This window comes from Geotrypetes seraphini, chromosome 11 (genome assembly GCF_902459505.1).
Source record: "Geotrypetes seraphini chromosome 11, aGeoSer1.1, whole genome shotgun sequence".
In the NCBI taxonomy this organism is placed as follows: Eukaryota; Metazoa; Chordata; class Amphibia; order Gymnophiona; family Dermophiidae; genus Geotrypetes; species Geotrypetes seraphini.
This window is the reverse complement of record NC_047094.1, coordinates 14,095,927-14,111,377: the sequence shown is the minus strand read 5'-3', so window position 1 is coordinate 14,111,377 and position 15,451 is coordinate 14,095,927. Positions and strand designations below refer to the sequence as shown.

General features: G+C 38.5%; 1 protein-coding gene across 2 annotated transcripts in view; it reads left to right on the top strand.

Moving 5' to 3' along the window:
- SDK1 (sidekick cell adhesion molecule 1) overlaps nucleotides 1-15,451 on the top strand; it is a 1,012,418-nt gene that overhangs the window by 753,661 nt on the left and 243,306 nt on the right. For both annotated transcript variants that reach the window (XM_033963079.1, XM_033963080.1), the window contains 2 exons: nucleotides 1,771-1,962; nucleotides 3,850-3,971. In XM_033963079.1, the coding sequence (XP_033818970.1) occupies nucleotides 1,771-1,962; nucleotides 3,850-3,971 (314 nt within the window). The remainder of the gene's footprint in view (nucleotides 1-1,770; nucleotides 1,963-3,849; nucleotides 3,972-15,451) is intronic.

Here is a 15,451-nt window from a genome sequence, read left to right as displayed (position 1 = left end):
AGCATTACCTAATTTGGCAGACTGACTCCTACTGGTGCATCCTGATGTACCCCTAGGCGTGAGAGATGGGGAGTCTGTGGGCCAATTTGAGCCACTGGGGACTTTAGGTTTTGGTGAGAGACGAAGGTTCTGGAGGCCTATCTGGGTCACCAAAGACCTTTGTAGTGGGTCAGGGATGGTGGTGCAGGATCCTGGAGCTCACTTGGTCTACCAATTTTATTTGCATTATGAATTATTTTCTATCGTCGTTTCCTGTATTTTCTAATGACTCTTTCACCTGGAAATTAACTTGTTATATCTTCCTTAGCTTTGATAATTCTTTTCTGTGTTTCTGTACAAGTGATTGTTTCTTGGTATACTATGTGAAATTGCAATAAAAATGTTTAAAAAAAAAAAAAATGTGGTCATGAAAGAGACCAATATTTATTTATTTTTTATTTATTTATCATTTTAATACATCCTATATACAAAGATGTTTAAAGGCAAATACAGAAATATAATACTCTCTTAGTCATAACACAAACTAAGAACTGAAATTTAAACGTCCATAATAAATCATCTAGTACAGTCCACAACCTGAGGAGAGGAGACAAGATGAAAATAAAGCCCCTCGGGAAAGGGGACATATACAAAAGAAAATAAAAATGTTAAGAAATAGAGCAGTTAGATCTTATCCTATCCAAAAAATTAAATACCGCATGAAATAACCTGTATCATTCGGACTGTGTAGAGATTCCTTTAAGGCGCCAATATTTAGATGCCAAGAATGCAAATAAGTGGAGGAGGGGCCTAGTGGTTAGAGCTGCTGACATCTCCTCCTTTATGTTTCTTTTAGACCAGTGGTCTCAAACTCAAACCCTAACCCTTAGCAGGGCCACATTTTGGATTTGTAGGTACTTGGAGGGCCTCAGAAAAATTAGTTAATGTCTTATTACAGAAATGACAATTTTGCAAGAGGTAAAAACTCTTTTATAGTTTATAAATCTTTCCTTTTGGCCAAGTCTTAATAATACCATATTATCAAGAAACTGTTTTATTTTACTTTTGTGATTATGATAAACCTACCAAGGGCCTCAAAATAGTACCTGGCGGGCTGCGAGTTTGAGACCACTGCTATAGGCTAAGGCTCTTTACACCTGCATTGTGATGTCATAGAACTTTATGGTTATGGAAACATACTAACATGATGGCAGATAAAGGCCAAATGACCAATCCTCAGCATCCACTATCTTCTCCTCTCCCTATTGGCTAAGGCTTTTAACATTTGCATCTCCTCTTCCTATAGGCCAGTGGTCTCCATCTCCAACCCTTAGCAGGGCCACATTTTGGATTTGTAGGTCCTTGGAGGGCCTCAGAAAAATTAGTTAATGTCTTATTACAAAAATGACAATTTTGCATGAGGTAAAACTCTTTATAGTAACACCGATGTTGAAGGTGTCCAGACTTAGGAGTGCGTTGCCTTTTGTACTCTGATTTTATCTGCTTCTCTTTTGGTTGTATGTTCCCTTTGCAATTGCTAATAAAGATATTTTTAAAAAATCTTTCCTTTTGGCCAAGTCTTAATAATAATATTATAATTTATATACGATCAAGAAACTGTTTTATTTTACTTTTCTGATTATGATAAACGTACTGAGGGACTCAAAATAATACCTGGCGGGCCGCAAATTTGAGACCACTGTTTTAGAACATAGAAATTATTCAGCGACTACTGAACAAGAAAAAAAATCTCTTGGCTAAAATCATTCTGTCATGTCACCTTTTTTTTAGGTTATCAGATTTCCTGGGAAAGTCACAACAGAAATGGATCCCGTGTTACCTACACACTTCCTAATACAACTCATGAGTATAAAATTACAGGGTTATCGTCTCTTACCATCTACACCATTGAGGTGGCAGCTATGACCATAAAAGGCATTGGGATGGTCGCATTTTCTACCATTTCCTCTGGCGTTCCTCCAGGTTAGTTGAAACTAGGATTCTCCAATTTCCAAATCTTTTAAGCCCTCTTATAGGCATCAAAGTCAAGATACAAATGATTAAGAATTTAGACGTGGATAACACTCGTTGCCCAACATGCACTGGTGGGCATAAATTTAGGTAAGACAGGGAGAATCTCTTCATTTAAAGAAGGCAAATGCATCTATATTAGCTCGACTAATATTTCTTTTTGTAACACTTTCCTTTAAAGAAATTCTATATATGAACTTCCAGAGAGGCAAAGTACTACTCAAAAGGGTCCAGAGAAGAGCGACTAAAATGGTTAAGGGGCTGGAGGAGTTGCCGTACAGTGAGAGATTAGAGAAACTGGGCCTCTTCTCCCTTGAAAAGAGGAGACTCAGAGGGGACACGATCGAAACATTCAAGATAATGAAGGGAATAGACTTAGTAGATAAAGACAGGTTGTTCACCCTCTCCAAGGTAGATTCCGTACAAACATAAGGAAGTTTTTCTTCACCCAGAGAGTGGTAGAAAACTGGAACGCTCTTCCGGAGGCTGTTATAGGGGAAAACACCCTCCAGGGATTCAAGACAAAGTTAAATAAGTTCCTACTGATTGTTTACGATGTACTATCATTGTGGAATTGTATATTATTTGCTGAACTGCTCAGTTTTATTCTTGTTGTGAACCGCCCAGAACTGTTGGTGGGGCGGTATATAAGAAAATAAATTATTATTATTATTATTATAATGTACGCAGGTAAGGCTAGACTCAGGGCATTGGTCTTTGACCAAAGGGACGCCGCATGAGCGGACTGCTTGGCACGATGGACCACTGGTCTGACCTAGCAGCAGCAATTCTTATGTTCTTAAATGTGGCATCAGCGCTTTCCTCTAACTGCATTTTCCATTTGATGTGACAGTGAAGGGTGAATTCCCCGTTGCGGTATTCAAACATTATTACATTACATTACATAAGTGATTTCTATTCCGCCTGTGCCTTGCGGTTCTAAGCGGATTATGCAGTAACCATAGGAGCATGCTATACTGGCCAAGGTCCCACACTATACTGCAGGGGCTATTTGAAAGTTACATCAAATGGTTTCAGACAAGGAGACCAGTATTAAGTGGGCTGAAGATATGAAGTAGACATTATGTGGTATGAGGACCACATAATGAAAAATTATATTGAAAAATTCAAGGTTAATTTAAAAACGTTCCTTTTTAAAGACGCCTTTGATTAATAACTTATAATCTGGATCACAATATTTTAATAATTAAAAAAAAAAAAAAAAAATTTCCCACCTTATGTTTTTCCCCAACCTTCTTTTTATTACATTTTGTAGTTCTTATCCCCTTCTCCCTTTATTCATGTTTTGTTAAATATGTATTTAGGATTTTTTTTTTTTTTTTTTATTATTTTCTTTTAAATTAATTTTTAAGGTCATGTATAATTAATGTTTTAATTTCTATTTTTTATATTGTAATATTAATTATTTCTATTTATATATATGTATGTTCATCGCTTTGAAAAAAAGACAAAGCAATTAATCAAAAATTTTAATAAACTTGAAACTTGAGTGAAAACCTAGATCAATAATTGTAAGGAGGAGCATTTAATAATGAACTTCTCTTTAGAAATAAAAACAGGACACATTAATCTTCATAACAGTTTGAATTATTAACTGAATTATCTGAATATACTATTTTAATACTCCAAAAAGGGCCTGCTGGTAAACTTTTGCAGCTACTGGATTTGCTGGAAAATAGATGTGCATGCTGCATTTTTCTCTAGGCACTTTACAAAAGATACCATCAGTTTCCCTTCTCCATGGCCTTTCTAAAATGGGCCTTTTTTACGTTGTTACTTCAAAGACCATTTTTTAACGGTTGGAATTGTTTTCCATAGAACTTCCTGGAGCCCCATCCAATCTGGTCATTTCCAACATCAGCCCTCGTTCTGCTGTACTGCAATTCCACCCTGGCTACAATGGCAAAACTTCCATCTGCGAGTGGATCTTAGAAGGACAGGTAGGAATCTGGTTCACCTGGTTTAGAAAGATTGGAGAGGAATTTTTATACCAGAGCATCTAAAACATTGGAAAAAGTGTCTATTTTATGCTTACTTTATAAAGACCAGATAAAAGGAATTTCTCAAAAATAAAGATGAAAGCAAAAACCAAATCTAGAAACACCTTTTCATAGTATGCAAGCACAGATTTAAAATACTGTACTTAAGTTTCCAAGTTTATTTAAAAATTGGATTAAGCACCTATCGGATACTAGGGGGCTCATAATCGAAACGGAAATTCATCTAAAGACAGGCCTAAATCGGCACTTGGACGATCAATAAGACAAGTCGCCCAAGTGCTGATAATCGAACCAGGTTTTAGACGTATCTAAAAACGACTTAGGCCTTTTCAGTGCTGCTGTACGCCCAGAGCTAAAAGGGGCATGGTTAGGAGGAGTTGTGAGGGCGGGATTTGGGTGGGACGTGGGCTGACCTAGACTTAGTCGTACTGCAAGTATAACTGAAAGTTTAACGAGGCTGCCTAGACGGAACTTATACGTAGGCAACTTAAGCGATTTAAAACCAGGCCTAAGTGCCCAGAAGGTATCCAAAGTGACCAGATAACCACTGTAGAGAGAAAGTACAGGCCCACACACACTCCCCCAGTCATCACTGAACCCCCCACCCTCACCGCCATAAAAATTGTAATAAAATCTTCACATATCTGCCTCCAGAACATCAGCACCTGGCATTGGAAAGCCTAGTAGAGCTGCACAGAGGTGGCTTAAGTAGTCTGGGAGGTGGGCTAGTGAACCATAGAAAGGAGGATCCAAGCCCATAAGCCATAAAACATGTGACCCCCCCCAAAATCCTATTGCTATATATGTATTGCTATATATGTGCCACCTGCAGCTATTAGGGCTATTGGGGTTATAGACAGGTAGGTCTAGTAGATTTTGGGGGGCTCATCGTGACCTATAATGTGAGATGTTTATGTGGCACCCTTTTTGTGAAGTTCGCAGCAGTGCCCTGTAAGGTACCCCACAACTCTGTTGCCACGTCTGGGAGTCCAGTCCATCGCTTTGCTGACCCCGCCCCCGTCCAAAAGGTCTTGTTCTAAGCGTTTTTGACTTAGACAACTTTTTGGGCGAGAATTGGGTATAACGAGAGACGACTTAGCTTGTCCTTATGACATAAATTCCTACTTTGGCAAGAGTGAAACACAAGAGAGAGCAGGTTGCGAGCTGAAGGGAACCATTGCTGCTGCCACTGTCTTTTGTTACAAAGGAGCAGGTATGGGGTTAGGGCACAGGGGCACAGTTGCCTGTCAGTCTGTCTCTGGTGGAACCTGCCGCTGGCAGTTCAATATGCTAAATTTGCAAAAGTGAATTTGGAAGCCGCTGCGATACTGGTTCCACAATAACATTAAGGGTCTCTTTTACTCAATTTTAGCATATGCTAATAGAATTAGGGCACTCTAAATGCTAAGAAAACCATTTTATGCCTGTGGTTCTATAAAAAGTGCCTACACGCCTAGCCATTCTAGGCACCTAACTTAATTTTTTAATTGGCTAATTCAGAATGCCGCGGCTAAGCTTATTTTTGCAAAAGGCAAATTCGACCATGTCTCTCCACTCCTGTCCAAGGTTCATAGACAACGGCGCGAAAGACAAAGGCGCGCCCAGACAATTGAGCGCAGTGCGGAGGTGCGCGCTGCTCAAAATTACTGTTTTTAGGGGCTCCGACGGGGGGGTTTTGTTGGGGAACCCCCCCACTTTACTTAATAGACATCGTGCCGGCTTTATGGGGGGTTTGGGGGGTTGTAACCCTCCACATTTTACTGTAAACTTAACTTTTTCCCTAAAACCAGGGAAAAAGTGAAGTTTTCAGTAAAATGTGGGGGGTTACAACCCCCCACAACGCGGCGTAATGTCTATTAAGTAAAGTGGGGGAGGTTCCCCCCCCACACACACCCCCGTCGGAGCCCTAAAAACATTAATTTTGAGCGGCGCACTGCGCTCAATTGTCTGGGCGCACCTTTGTTCCGGCACGCTTTTGACCTGACACCCCTGTCCAAGCTTCACTGGCTTCCAGTACCCTCCAGAGTCCTTATCAAATGTGCCTGCTTAGCCTTCAAGATCCTTCACGGCATCCTCCCTCCCGTTATTCCACTCTCTTGAAATTCCTCAAACCCTAATTCCACCAGAGCCTCCCAAAAATTGAAACTATCTTTCCCTTCTACAAAAGGTATATCCCGCGCAGGAAAACTAGGAACATCCCTCCCCTTTAGAACACAGAACTCTGGAATAACCTCACATCCCCGCTCAGAAATTCCAGCTCCCTCCAACTTTTCCGCAAACACCTGAAAACTTGGCTCTTCTCAAAAATCTAATACCGCCCGCTCTCTCGTACCCTGGCCCCTCTCTACCCTCTTAGTTCCTTTCCTTTAACCCTTCATTGGAGTTCCTTTCTATCCTAACTCTGTAAACCGTGCCGAGCTCTATGCTTGCAGAGATGGCACGGTATACAAACCTAAGGTTTAGTTTAGTTTAGTTTGGTTCAGTTGATGCTGCTAATTGATCAGCGCCATTTAAAAAAACCAATTATAAAAATTAATTTTCAGGAAGGTGCCTAACTTTGGTAGGCATGTACACTTAGACGTCTACCTGAAAAGTAGGCGTGATTAGGAACAGAGTTTAGGCCCCGGAGTTTGAAGCCCAGAAAACCCTGGTCTACTATCCTGGCGCCTAAGTTAGAGATGCCTATTAGGGCCTAACTATGAACAGGAGGCGGTAGATGCTGTTTTGCAAAACGCCTACCAATTTGTGCTTGCCTACTATGTGAAGGTGTTTCTGGTTTTGGTTTTATTGTGTACTAGCTGATGCCCCGGCGTTGCACGGGTATTTAATTATAGCAATAACACTGTAAATGGAATCAAATAAAGATACTTTATAGTGGTGAATGAAATTATTTTTTAACAGCTTTATAAAAAGTACAATATTCAAATTATAATGTGAAATATTTGACAAAATGAATACAATACAACTAACACAAAACTTTTTTTTTAAAAAAATCTTTATTCCTTTTTATTTCTTTCAACAAGTGTACAGTATTATTACAATTAATTTACATAACACACTTGGCATTCTTAAACAATATTATTATACATGTTTTTATTCCCCCCCCACCCTTTTCCATATCAATAAAATATTCCTTCCAAATTTATATATAATTAATCTGACATGAAATCTGTCCCTCCCCCCATCCTTCTTCCTCAAACACTTTAAACATTTTATTATACTCAGTAATGCACAACAATAAATATCCCATCCTATTACATATATCTCCTTATTTTTCATAACAACATATTTCCAATATTTTTCCCTCCCTATCCCTCCCATCCCATCCCATTTCTATATATTATCCCCTAAGGAAAAAGAATAAACTTTACTCGTTATAATATTCAATTAATGGCCTCCACACCTCTTGAAATCTTTTAAAATACCCCCTCTGTATCGCAAGAAATCTTTCCATCTTATACATATGACAAACTGAGTTCCACCAAAAATTACAATTCAATCTAGAACAGTCTTTCCAATTAGTTGTTATCTGATGAATTCCCACTCCCGTAAGAATCAACAATAATTTATTGTTTGCTGCAGATATTTGGCACTTGGCCCTCATACACATTCCAAAAATCACTGTGTCATAGGATAAAGCCGCATGACTCTCCATCAACATATTAACTTGATCCCATATTGATATCCAAAATGCCTGAATACATGGACAATAAAATAAAAGATGGTCTAGAGTTCCAACTTCAATTTTACAATGCCAGTATTTATTAGACTTAGAGCAATCTAATTTTTGTAATATAGTAGGGGTCCAGAATGCTCTATGCAACAAAAAGAACCATGTTTGCCTAATAGATGCTGACATCGTACCTTTAATTCTCCAAGACCAAATACGTGGCCATTGAGATGCATTAATCTGATGCTTAATCTCAATGCTCCAAATATCTCTTAATCCATTTTTAGGCTTCTTATTCAAATAATTAGATATAATTTTATACCACTTTGCGGCCTGGTGACCCAGAAAATCTGCCTGGAAACATAAGAATTCTAAGTTGTAATGATCATTTAAAGATTTCCATTCAGGGAACCCCACCTGAATAGCCTGCTTCAATTGCAACCATTTATAACTTTGTTTTTTATTCAGACCATATTTATGTTGCAATTGTGAAAATTCAAGCATCTTACCATTATCAATTACTTCCGTTAATGATCTTATACCTGCTTTAATCCAATCTTTCCAGACAACCTTAAACCCGCCTATTTGTATCTTGGAGTTTACCCAAATAGTCTGTTGTTTCGATTTTAAAATAGAATCAGTAGTTAATTTGTCTACAAACCTTAATGTTTTCCAAGTATCCATTAATACTCTATTGTCCTTACGTATTCTAGGCACTTTTATACCAAGCAAAAGGTCAAGCCTAAGTGGAAAGATAAGTGATCTCTCCACCCTTAACCACTCTGGTAATTGTTCCAAAAGCTCTGGGAGGACCCAATACATACCTTGGCGCATGATATAGGCCTGATGATACCTATAAAAATTGGGAAAATTTACCCCTCCCTCCTCAATTGGTCTTTGCAAAGACACTAAAGCCACTCTTGCAATTTTACCCAGCCAAATAAATTTAACCAGAATACTATTTAATTTTTTATAGAAAGACCCCTGAAAAAACACTGGTATCATTCCCAATTGATAGCAAACCACAGGCAAAATCATCATTTTAACAGTTTGTACTCTTCCCCACCAGGACAAATGTAAAGGATTCCATTGCTCATACAACTCTAACTTTTTGTAATAAAAATTTTTCATTTATTCTCATTGTCTCTTCAAGTGTTTTATTCAGCCAAATACCTAAACATAGAAACATAGAAACATAGAAATAGACGGCAGATAAGGGCCACGGCCCATCTAGTCTGCCCACCCTAATGACCCTCCCCTATCTTTCTCTGTGAATAGATCCCACGTGTCTATCCCATTTGGCCTTAAAATCGGGCACGCTGCTGGCCTCAATCACCTGTAGTGGAAGACTGTTCCAGCGATCAACCACTCTTTCAGTGAAAAAGAACTTCCTGGTGTCTCCTCGCAGTTTCCCTCCCCTGAGTTTCCACGGATGCCCTCTTGTTGTCGTGGGACCCTTGAAAAAGAAGATATCTTCCTCCGCCTCGATGCGGCCCGTAAGATACTTGAACGTCTCGATCATGTCTCCCCTCTCTCTGCGCTCCTCGAGCGAGTATAGCTGCAATTTGTCAAGCCGTTCTTCATATGGAAGATCCTTGAGTCCCGAGACCATCCGGGTGGCCATTCTCTGCACCGACTCCAGTCTCAGCACATCCTTGCGATAATGTGGCCTCCAAAATTGCACACAGTATTCCAGGTGGGGCCTCACCATGGATCTATACAATGGCATAATGACTTCCTCCTTACGGCTGACGAAACCCCTTCGTATGCAACCCATTATTTGTCTTGCCTTGGATGAAGCCTGCTCCACTTGATTGGCAGACTTCATGTCCTCACTGACGATTACCCCCAAGTCTCGTTCTGCTACCGTTTTTGCTAGGATCTCGCCATTAAGGGTATAAGACTTGCATGGATTTTGGCTGCCCAGGTGCATAATTTTGCATTTTTTGGCATTGAAGTTGAGTTGCCATGTCTTAGACCAGCGCTCCAGCAGGAGTAGGTCGTGCATCATGTTGTCGGGCATTGAATCTTCGTCTGTTGTGCATTTGCCCACTACATTACTTAGTTTGGCGTCATCGGCAAATAATGTTATTTTACCTCGAAGCCCTTCTGCCAAGTCCCTTATAAAGATGTTGAATAGGAATGGGCCCAAGACCGAGCCCTGTGGCACTCCACTGATCACCTCCGTCATTTCGGAGGGGGTGCCATTCACCACCACCCTTTGAAGCCTACCTCCAAGCCAGCTCCCAACCCATTGCGTCAATGTGTCACCTAATCCTATAGAACTCATCTTACCCAGCAACCTGCGGTGTGGTACACTATAGAATGCTTTGCTAAAGTCCAGGTACACGATGTCTAGGGACTCCCCAATATCCAGCTTCTCCGTCACCCAATCAAAGAAGCTGATCAGGTTGGATTGGCATGATCTCCCCTTAGTAAATCCATGTTGTCGGGGATCCCTTAGATTCTTTTCATCCAGGATTTTATCCAATTGGTGTTTAATTAGAGTTTCCATTAGTTTGCTCACTATCGATGTTAGACTCACTGGTCTGTAGTTTGCTGTCTCCATCTTTGAGCCTTTCTTGTGGAGTGGAATGACGTTAGCCGTCCTCCAGTCCAACGGGACGCTGCCTGTACTAAGGGAGAGGTTGAAGAGCGCGGATAGTGGCTCCGCCAAGACATCACTCAGCTCCCTAAGCACTCTGGGGTGCAGGTTGTCTGGCCCCATTGCTTTGTTAACCTTGAGCTTCGACAGCTCACCGTAGACACTGCTGGGCGTAAACTCAAAGTTTCTAAAAGGGTCAACTGAGCCAACCCTTGTCTGTAGCTGAGGGCCGAGCCCCGGCGCTTCTCGGGTGAAGACTGAGCAGAAGTATTCATTTAATAGTTGGGCTTTTTCCGAATCCTTATACTTTATACTAAGTACTTTATTCCATCCTCTTTCCATATAAAAGGGAAAGAATCAAGTATACCTTTTGTACAATGCACATTTAAAGGTAAAATCTCTGATTTAGTCCAATTTATTTTGTATCTTGAGAATTTTCCAAATGTATCTATGACCTTCAGTAGACATGGGATTATTGTTTCCGGATTCCTCAAATGAAGCAAGATGTCATCTGCATAAGCAGATACTTTATATTCCACTCCAGCACATGGAATACCCTGTATGTCCTTTGCCTGTCGAATAGCTAATAATAAGGGTTCAAGAACTATATCAAAGAGCAAAGGAGATAATGGACAACCTTGTCTAACTCCCCTCTGCAACTTAAAAGCATCCGAAAAATTATTATTTATATATAAGCGAGCAGTTGGGGAGCTGTACAATGCTTGTATCATTTGTATAAATCTGGATCCAATACCAAACCATTCCATAGCTTGATACATGAAACTCCATTCTACACGATCAAAAGCCTTCTCAGCATCTAGTGAAACCGAAAAAGCCGGATCATTAATTTGTTTTGTTAAATAATACATCTGAAATGCCAGTCTAGTATTATTAGAAAAATGTCTTTGAGCAACAAATCCAGTTTGATTCATTCCTATTATATGCGGAAGAGCTTTAGCCAATCTTAATGCTAAAATCTTAGCTAATAATTTACCATCTACATTTATTAAAGATATAGGCCTGTAGTTTGAAACCAATGTTGGATCTTTATTTGGCTTTGGCAAAACAATAGTTAAAGATTCTGCCATAGTGCCTGATATACAACCTTTATTCAGTTGATCCTGATATAATTTTAATAAATACGGTAATAGGGAAATTTGAAATTCTTTATAAAACTCTACTGTAAATCCATCTCCACCTGGATCGGTCCCAACTCTAAGGGATTTCAATGCCATTTGTAACTCTTTTAATGATATAGGTTTATCTAAACTTCTTTTTATATGATCAGGAACCTTAGGACCTTCAACTAAACTCAAAAAATCCATCCCATCTTTCTCTTTATTTAAATAAGACTCCGAAGAATACAATGACTTATAATATTTTAAAAATTGTTTTAATATATTTCCAATTTGAGAATGAGAATTTCCTAACTCATCTTTAATTATGCTTATTTTCTCCTTCCTTTTCTTTGCTTTTAAATAATTTGCCAATAATCTTCCAGCCTTATTTGCACTACCATAATACACCACCTGCTGAGCAAAAATATCTTTCCTTACTAACCCAGAGGAAATTTCATTATATTCACATTTTTTTTAACAATATTTGAAATGTCTCCTGTTCCCATTTATTAACCAATTTTAATTCCAAATTCTTAATTTCTTTTTCCAAATTCACATATTGTTTTCTTAACAGTTTCTTTTTATATGCAGAATATGATATAATTTGTCCTCTCATAGTTGCTTTGAAAGCATCCCATAAAATTCCAATCGAAATTTCCTCTAAATCATTAAGTCTAAAATATTCATTTATTTTATTTTGAAATTCTGTGCAAAATTTAGAATCAGCAAGCAATGTATTATCAAACCTCCATACAGGTTTGGAATTATCTGGATCTACTAAGTTAACTTCTATCCATATACCACCATGATCAGATATTACTATTGGTTCTATGTCAGCTTTTATAACTTGCTGTACCATCTGATCTGAAACAAAAATATAATCAATTCTTGAGAACGATTGATGAACATGTGAACAAAATTTGTATTGATAGCACATGTGAGCAAAATTATATTGATAGCATTTTAGGTATATTCTCCTCCAGAACCTGAATCACATTAGTTCCTTCACTACCCTCAGGAAACCTTAGAAGACATAAATTATTTCTTCTACTATAATTGTCTGCATGCTCCAAATCTGTAGCCAAACTATTATTTTCCTGTCTGCTGAAGCTTTACTTATTTCTTCCTCACATCCCTGAACTCTTTGCTCTAACTGATCTATCCTGATAGAGCACAATGATAGTTTTTGTGATAAACTGAGTACTTTAGACTGAATTATATTTAGTTTTCCTGTGTTTTCTTGTACTGAATCCAATATTTTATTTAATTACAACATTACCAGATCACTTGTCTCGCTCTGGTCTACCGGTAAAAGTACCTTGGAAGGCGTAGGCATGTAAATTCCCGATCATTAAAATGAAGAATACGCCATATATCTTTTAAATTACATACTTGTACCAAATTATCTAATCCCATTGATTTCATTATTCTACTAGGCTTTTTATCCATTATTGGATCTATAACAGCATTGAAATCCCCAGCCACCACTAAATTAGTAGTAGCCAGTGGTAAAACTAATTGTTGTAGAGATTTAAAGAATTCACTTTGATTCGAATTAGGTGCATATATATTTAGTAACGCCATTGTATTACTGCCCATGCTCATGTCAACAAGTAACCACCTTCCTTGAGGATCTGCCTTAACCATATTAAATGTTGCTGGACATTTTTTATTAATCAATATTGCAACTCCTGCCTTCTTTTTTACCGCTGGTGCAAATAAACATTGTTTTATCCACTTATCTGTCAGCTTCATAGACTCTGTTCCAGACAAATGTGTCTCTTGCAAGAAACATATATCTATATTTTGTTGTTTAATATATTCCAATACCTTTTTCCTTTTTATAGGGTGATTAAGGCCATTTACATTCAAAGAAAAAATTTTAAAACCCATTTTACAAATAAAATATAAAATACATATATAATCCACTCAAACATAAAATATACATTTTTTCTTTTTCCTTAAACCAATATATGAGTCTCCCCTCTTTCCCCATCCCCCCCTATTCCCATCCCCCACCCTCCCCTCCCCTAACACAAATGCAAACTTCGAAACGCACATATTACTGAGCAAAAAATAAACTCCCCACAGGCAATAACATACTCATTTTTCTTTCTCTAATCTTTCAAACAACCAACACTAAATTCTCCTGCAGTCAATCCATTCTTCAATACCCTAAATACCCATATTTACTATAATTCTTTATTATATACTTCCCCCTCATTCAAATTTCCAAACATTCTTCCATCCTATACCTCTAATATATTTATAAAAGGATATACCCAATATTTCGGAAACCATTTCTTACAATATATATCCCCCAAGATTAATATTATTATTTTATTTTATTTTTATTTTTTTTTGTCTAACCTAAGTTTCTCACAACTTCAATGGAACATACATCACTCCATCCTATAATAATCATTTTTTTTTTTTTTTTTTAACCTTACATCAAAAGAAGGATCAAACATTTCAACCAATGAGACCTAATATTTTTTAAAACTCTCATTAATTTTCATTGCATCTTCAATCTATTACAGTCTATTCTCCATTCTGCACAACTGTAACACTTGTACATCTTCATCCTGCTGTTTCAGTCTCTTATTCCATCTTCTTGCAGATTGCTATTTCATCTTTCTCCAATAAAGTATTTTTGCAACATCATCCTTATATCTCAGTCAATTTCAGATGCAAATTGTAAATCTAAATAATGCTCAAGTCATTTCCATCAGTCCAACTTGTGGCCACCACTATAGCCCAGGGCAGGGCTCTGCAGTACTTTTGATGGCTACAACAAACTGTGGATTAGCGTGTGACCCGACATGGAGCCACCCTGCAGGACTGGACTTTTCAACCGAATTCACAATTAATTCAAACAAAAATAAAGCCCCAACCATAGGGTTGTTTAGAAAAATAGTTCTTTTTACTTGATTCGTTAAGGCAGGTAAGTACTTCCTCCAACTTTGTAACATCAGTTAGGGCTTCTTATAGCATTAAAGAGAACAAAACAAAACTGCCAAAAAGGGCAAGAAACTAACGCAGTCCATAATAAAGTCCCAACTTTCTTCCCCTGCTTATCAGGTCCCAATGGCTCTGGAGATCCAGCTCTTTGTAGAGCTAGTACTGCCTGCTCCAAAACAGGTATTTTATTCCATCAAAATAAAGTTCAGCATTTAAGTTTCCTCAATTTCCAATCATTAAATGAAATAAAGGAAAGCCTCTGACAAACATATCTGTCTGCCAGGAATAGGAGAGTGAACCAGGTTTTGCTAACATAAAGGCCTTCAGAAAGGCTTTCAAAAATTCCCTCCCAAGGTGGCAGCAAAACCTCTCCCCATACACTCCTAGCTTCCTTCCAAAATAACATTCAAGAAAAAACAAAAACAGCACACAAACAGTTCCAAAAGAACCACACTCACTGTTTGTGGATTAAAGCCAAGTCCACCTGCATTGGTTCAAAATAATTGGAATCACAGTCAGCACAAGTCTCTTGGCAGTCCATAGGCTCTTCCTTTGGGAGTAGTAAATCTTCTGCTTGCCCAGCCTCAGCCAGTTCCATCGGTATAGGGCTGTTATTCCTGTTTGCCCCAGGTGAAGCTTTAGGGAGACAAGACCTAAACTTCCTCCCTAACCGGCTTGCTGATTTGAATGCCACTGCTGGCTTATGTACTCTAGGGGCGTGCCCTGCTCTGAGTGTGTCAGCAGAACTCCAGGGGCCTCTTGAGCTCCCCTGGTGTTGACTTGGACAAAACTCACTCCCTTCATCTTCAGATAAATCTGGCTCCTCCTGGTGGCCACTGGCATTATCCCCCACATTATCATCTTGGGAAATCCTGGCATTTTCCTTCCGGGATTTTACTTTTACTTTCTTCCTAAGCTTAGCTGGGACCTTGGCAGGCCTTGTGTCTGCCTGGTCACAATCTTCACATCTTCTTCTCTTTACATCAATAGTCTTTTGTATTTTTCATCTTATTATATTCTAAATTCCCACATTTCTCCAATGCAGCATTTATGTGTCCTCATATTA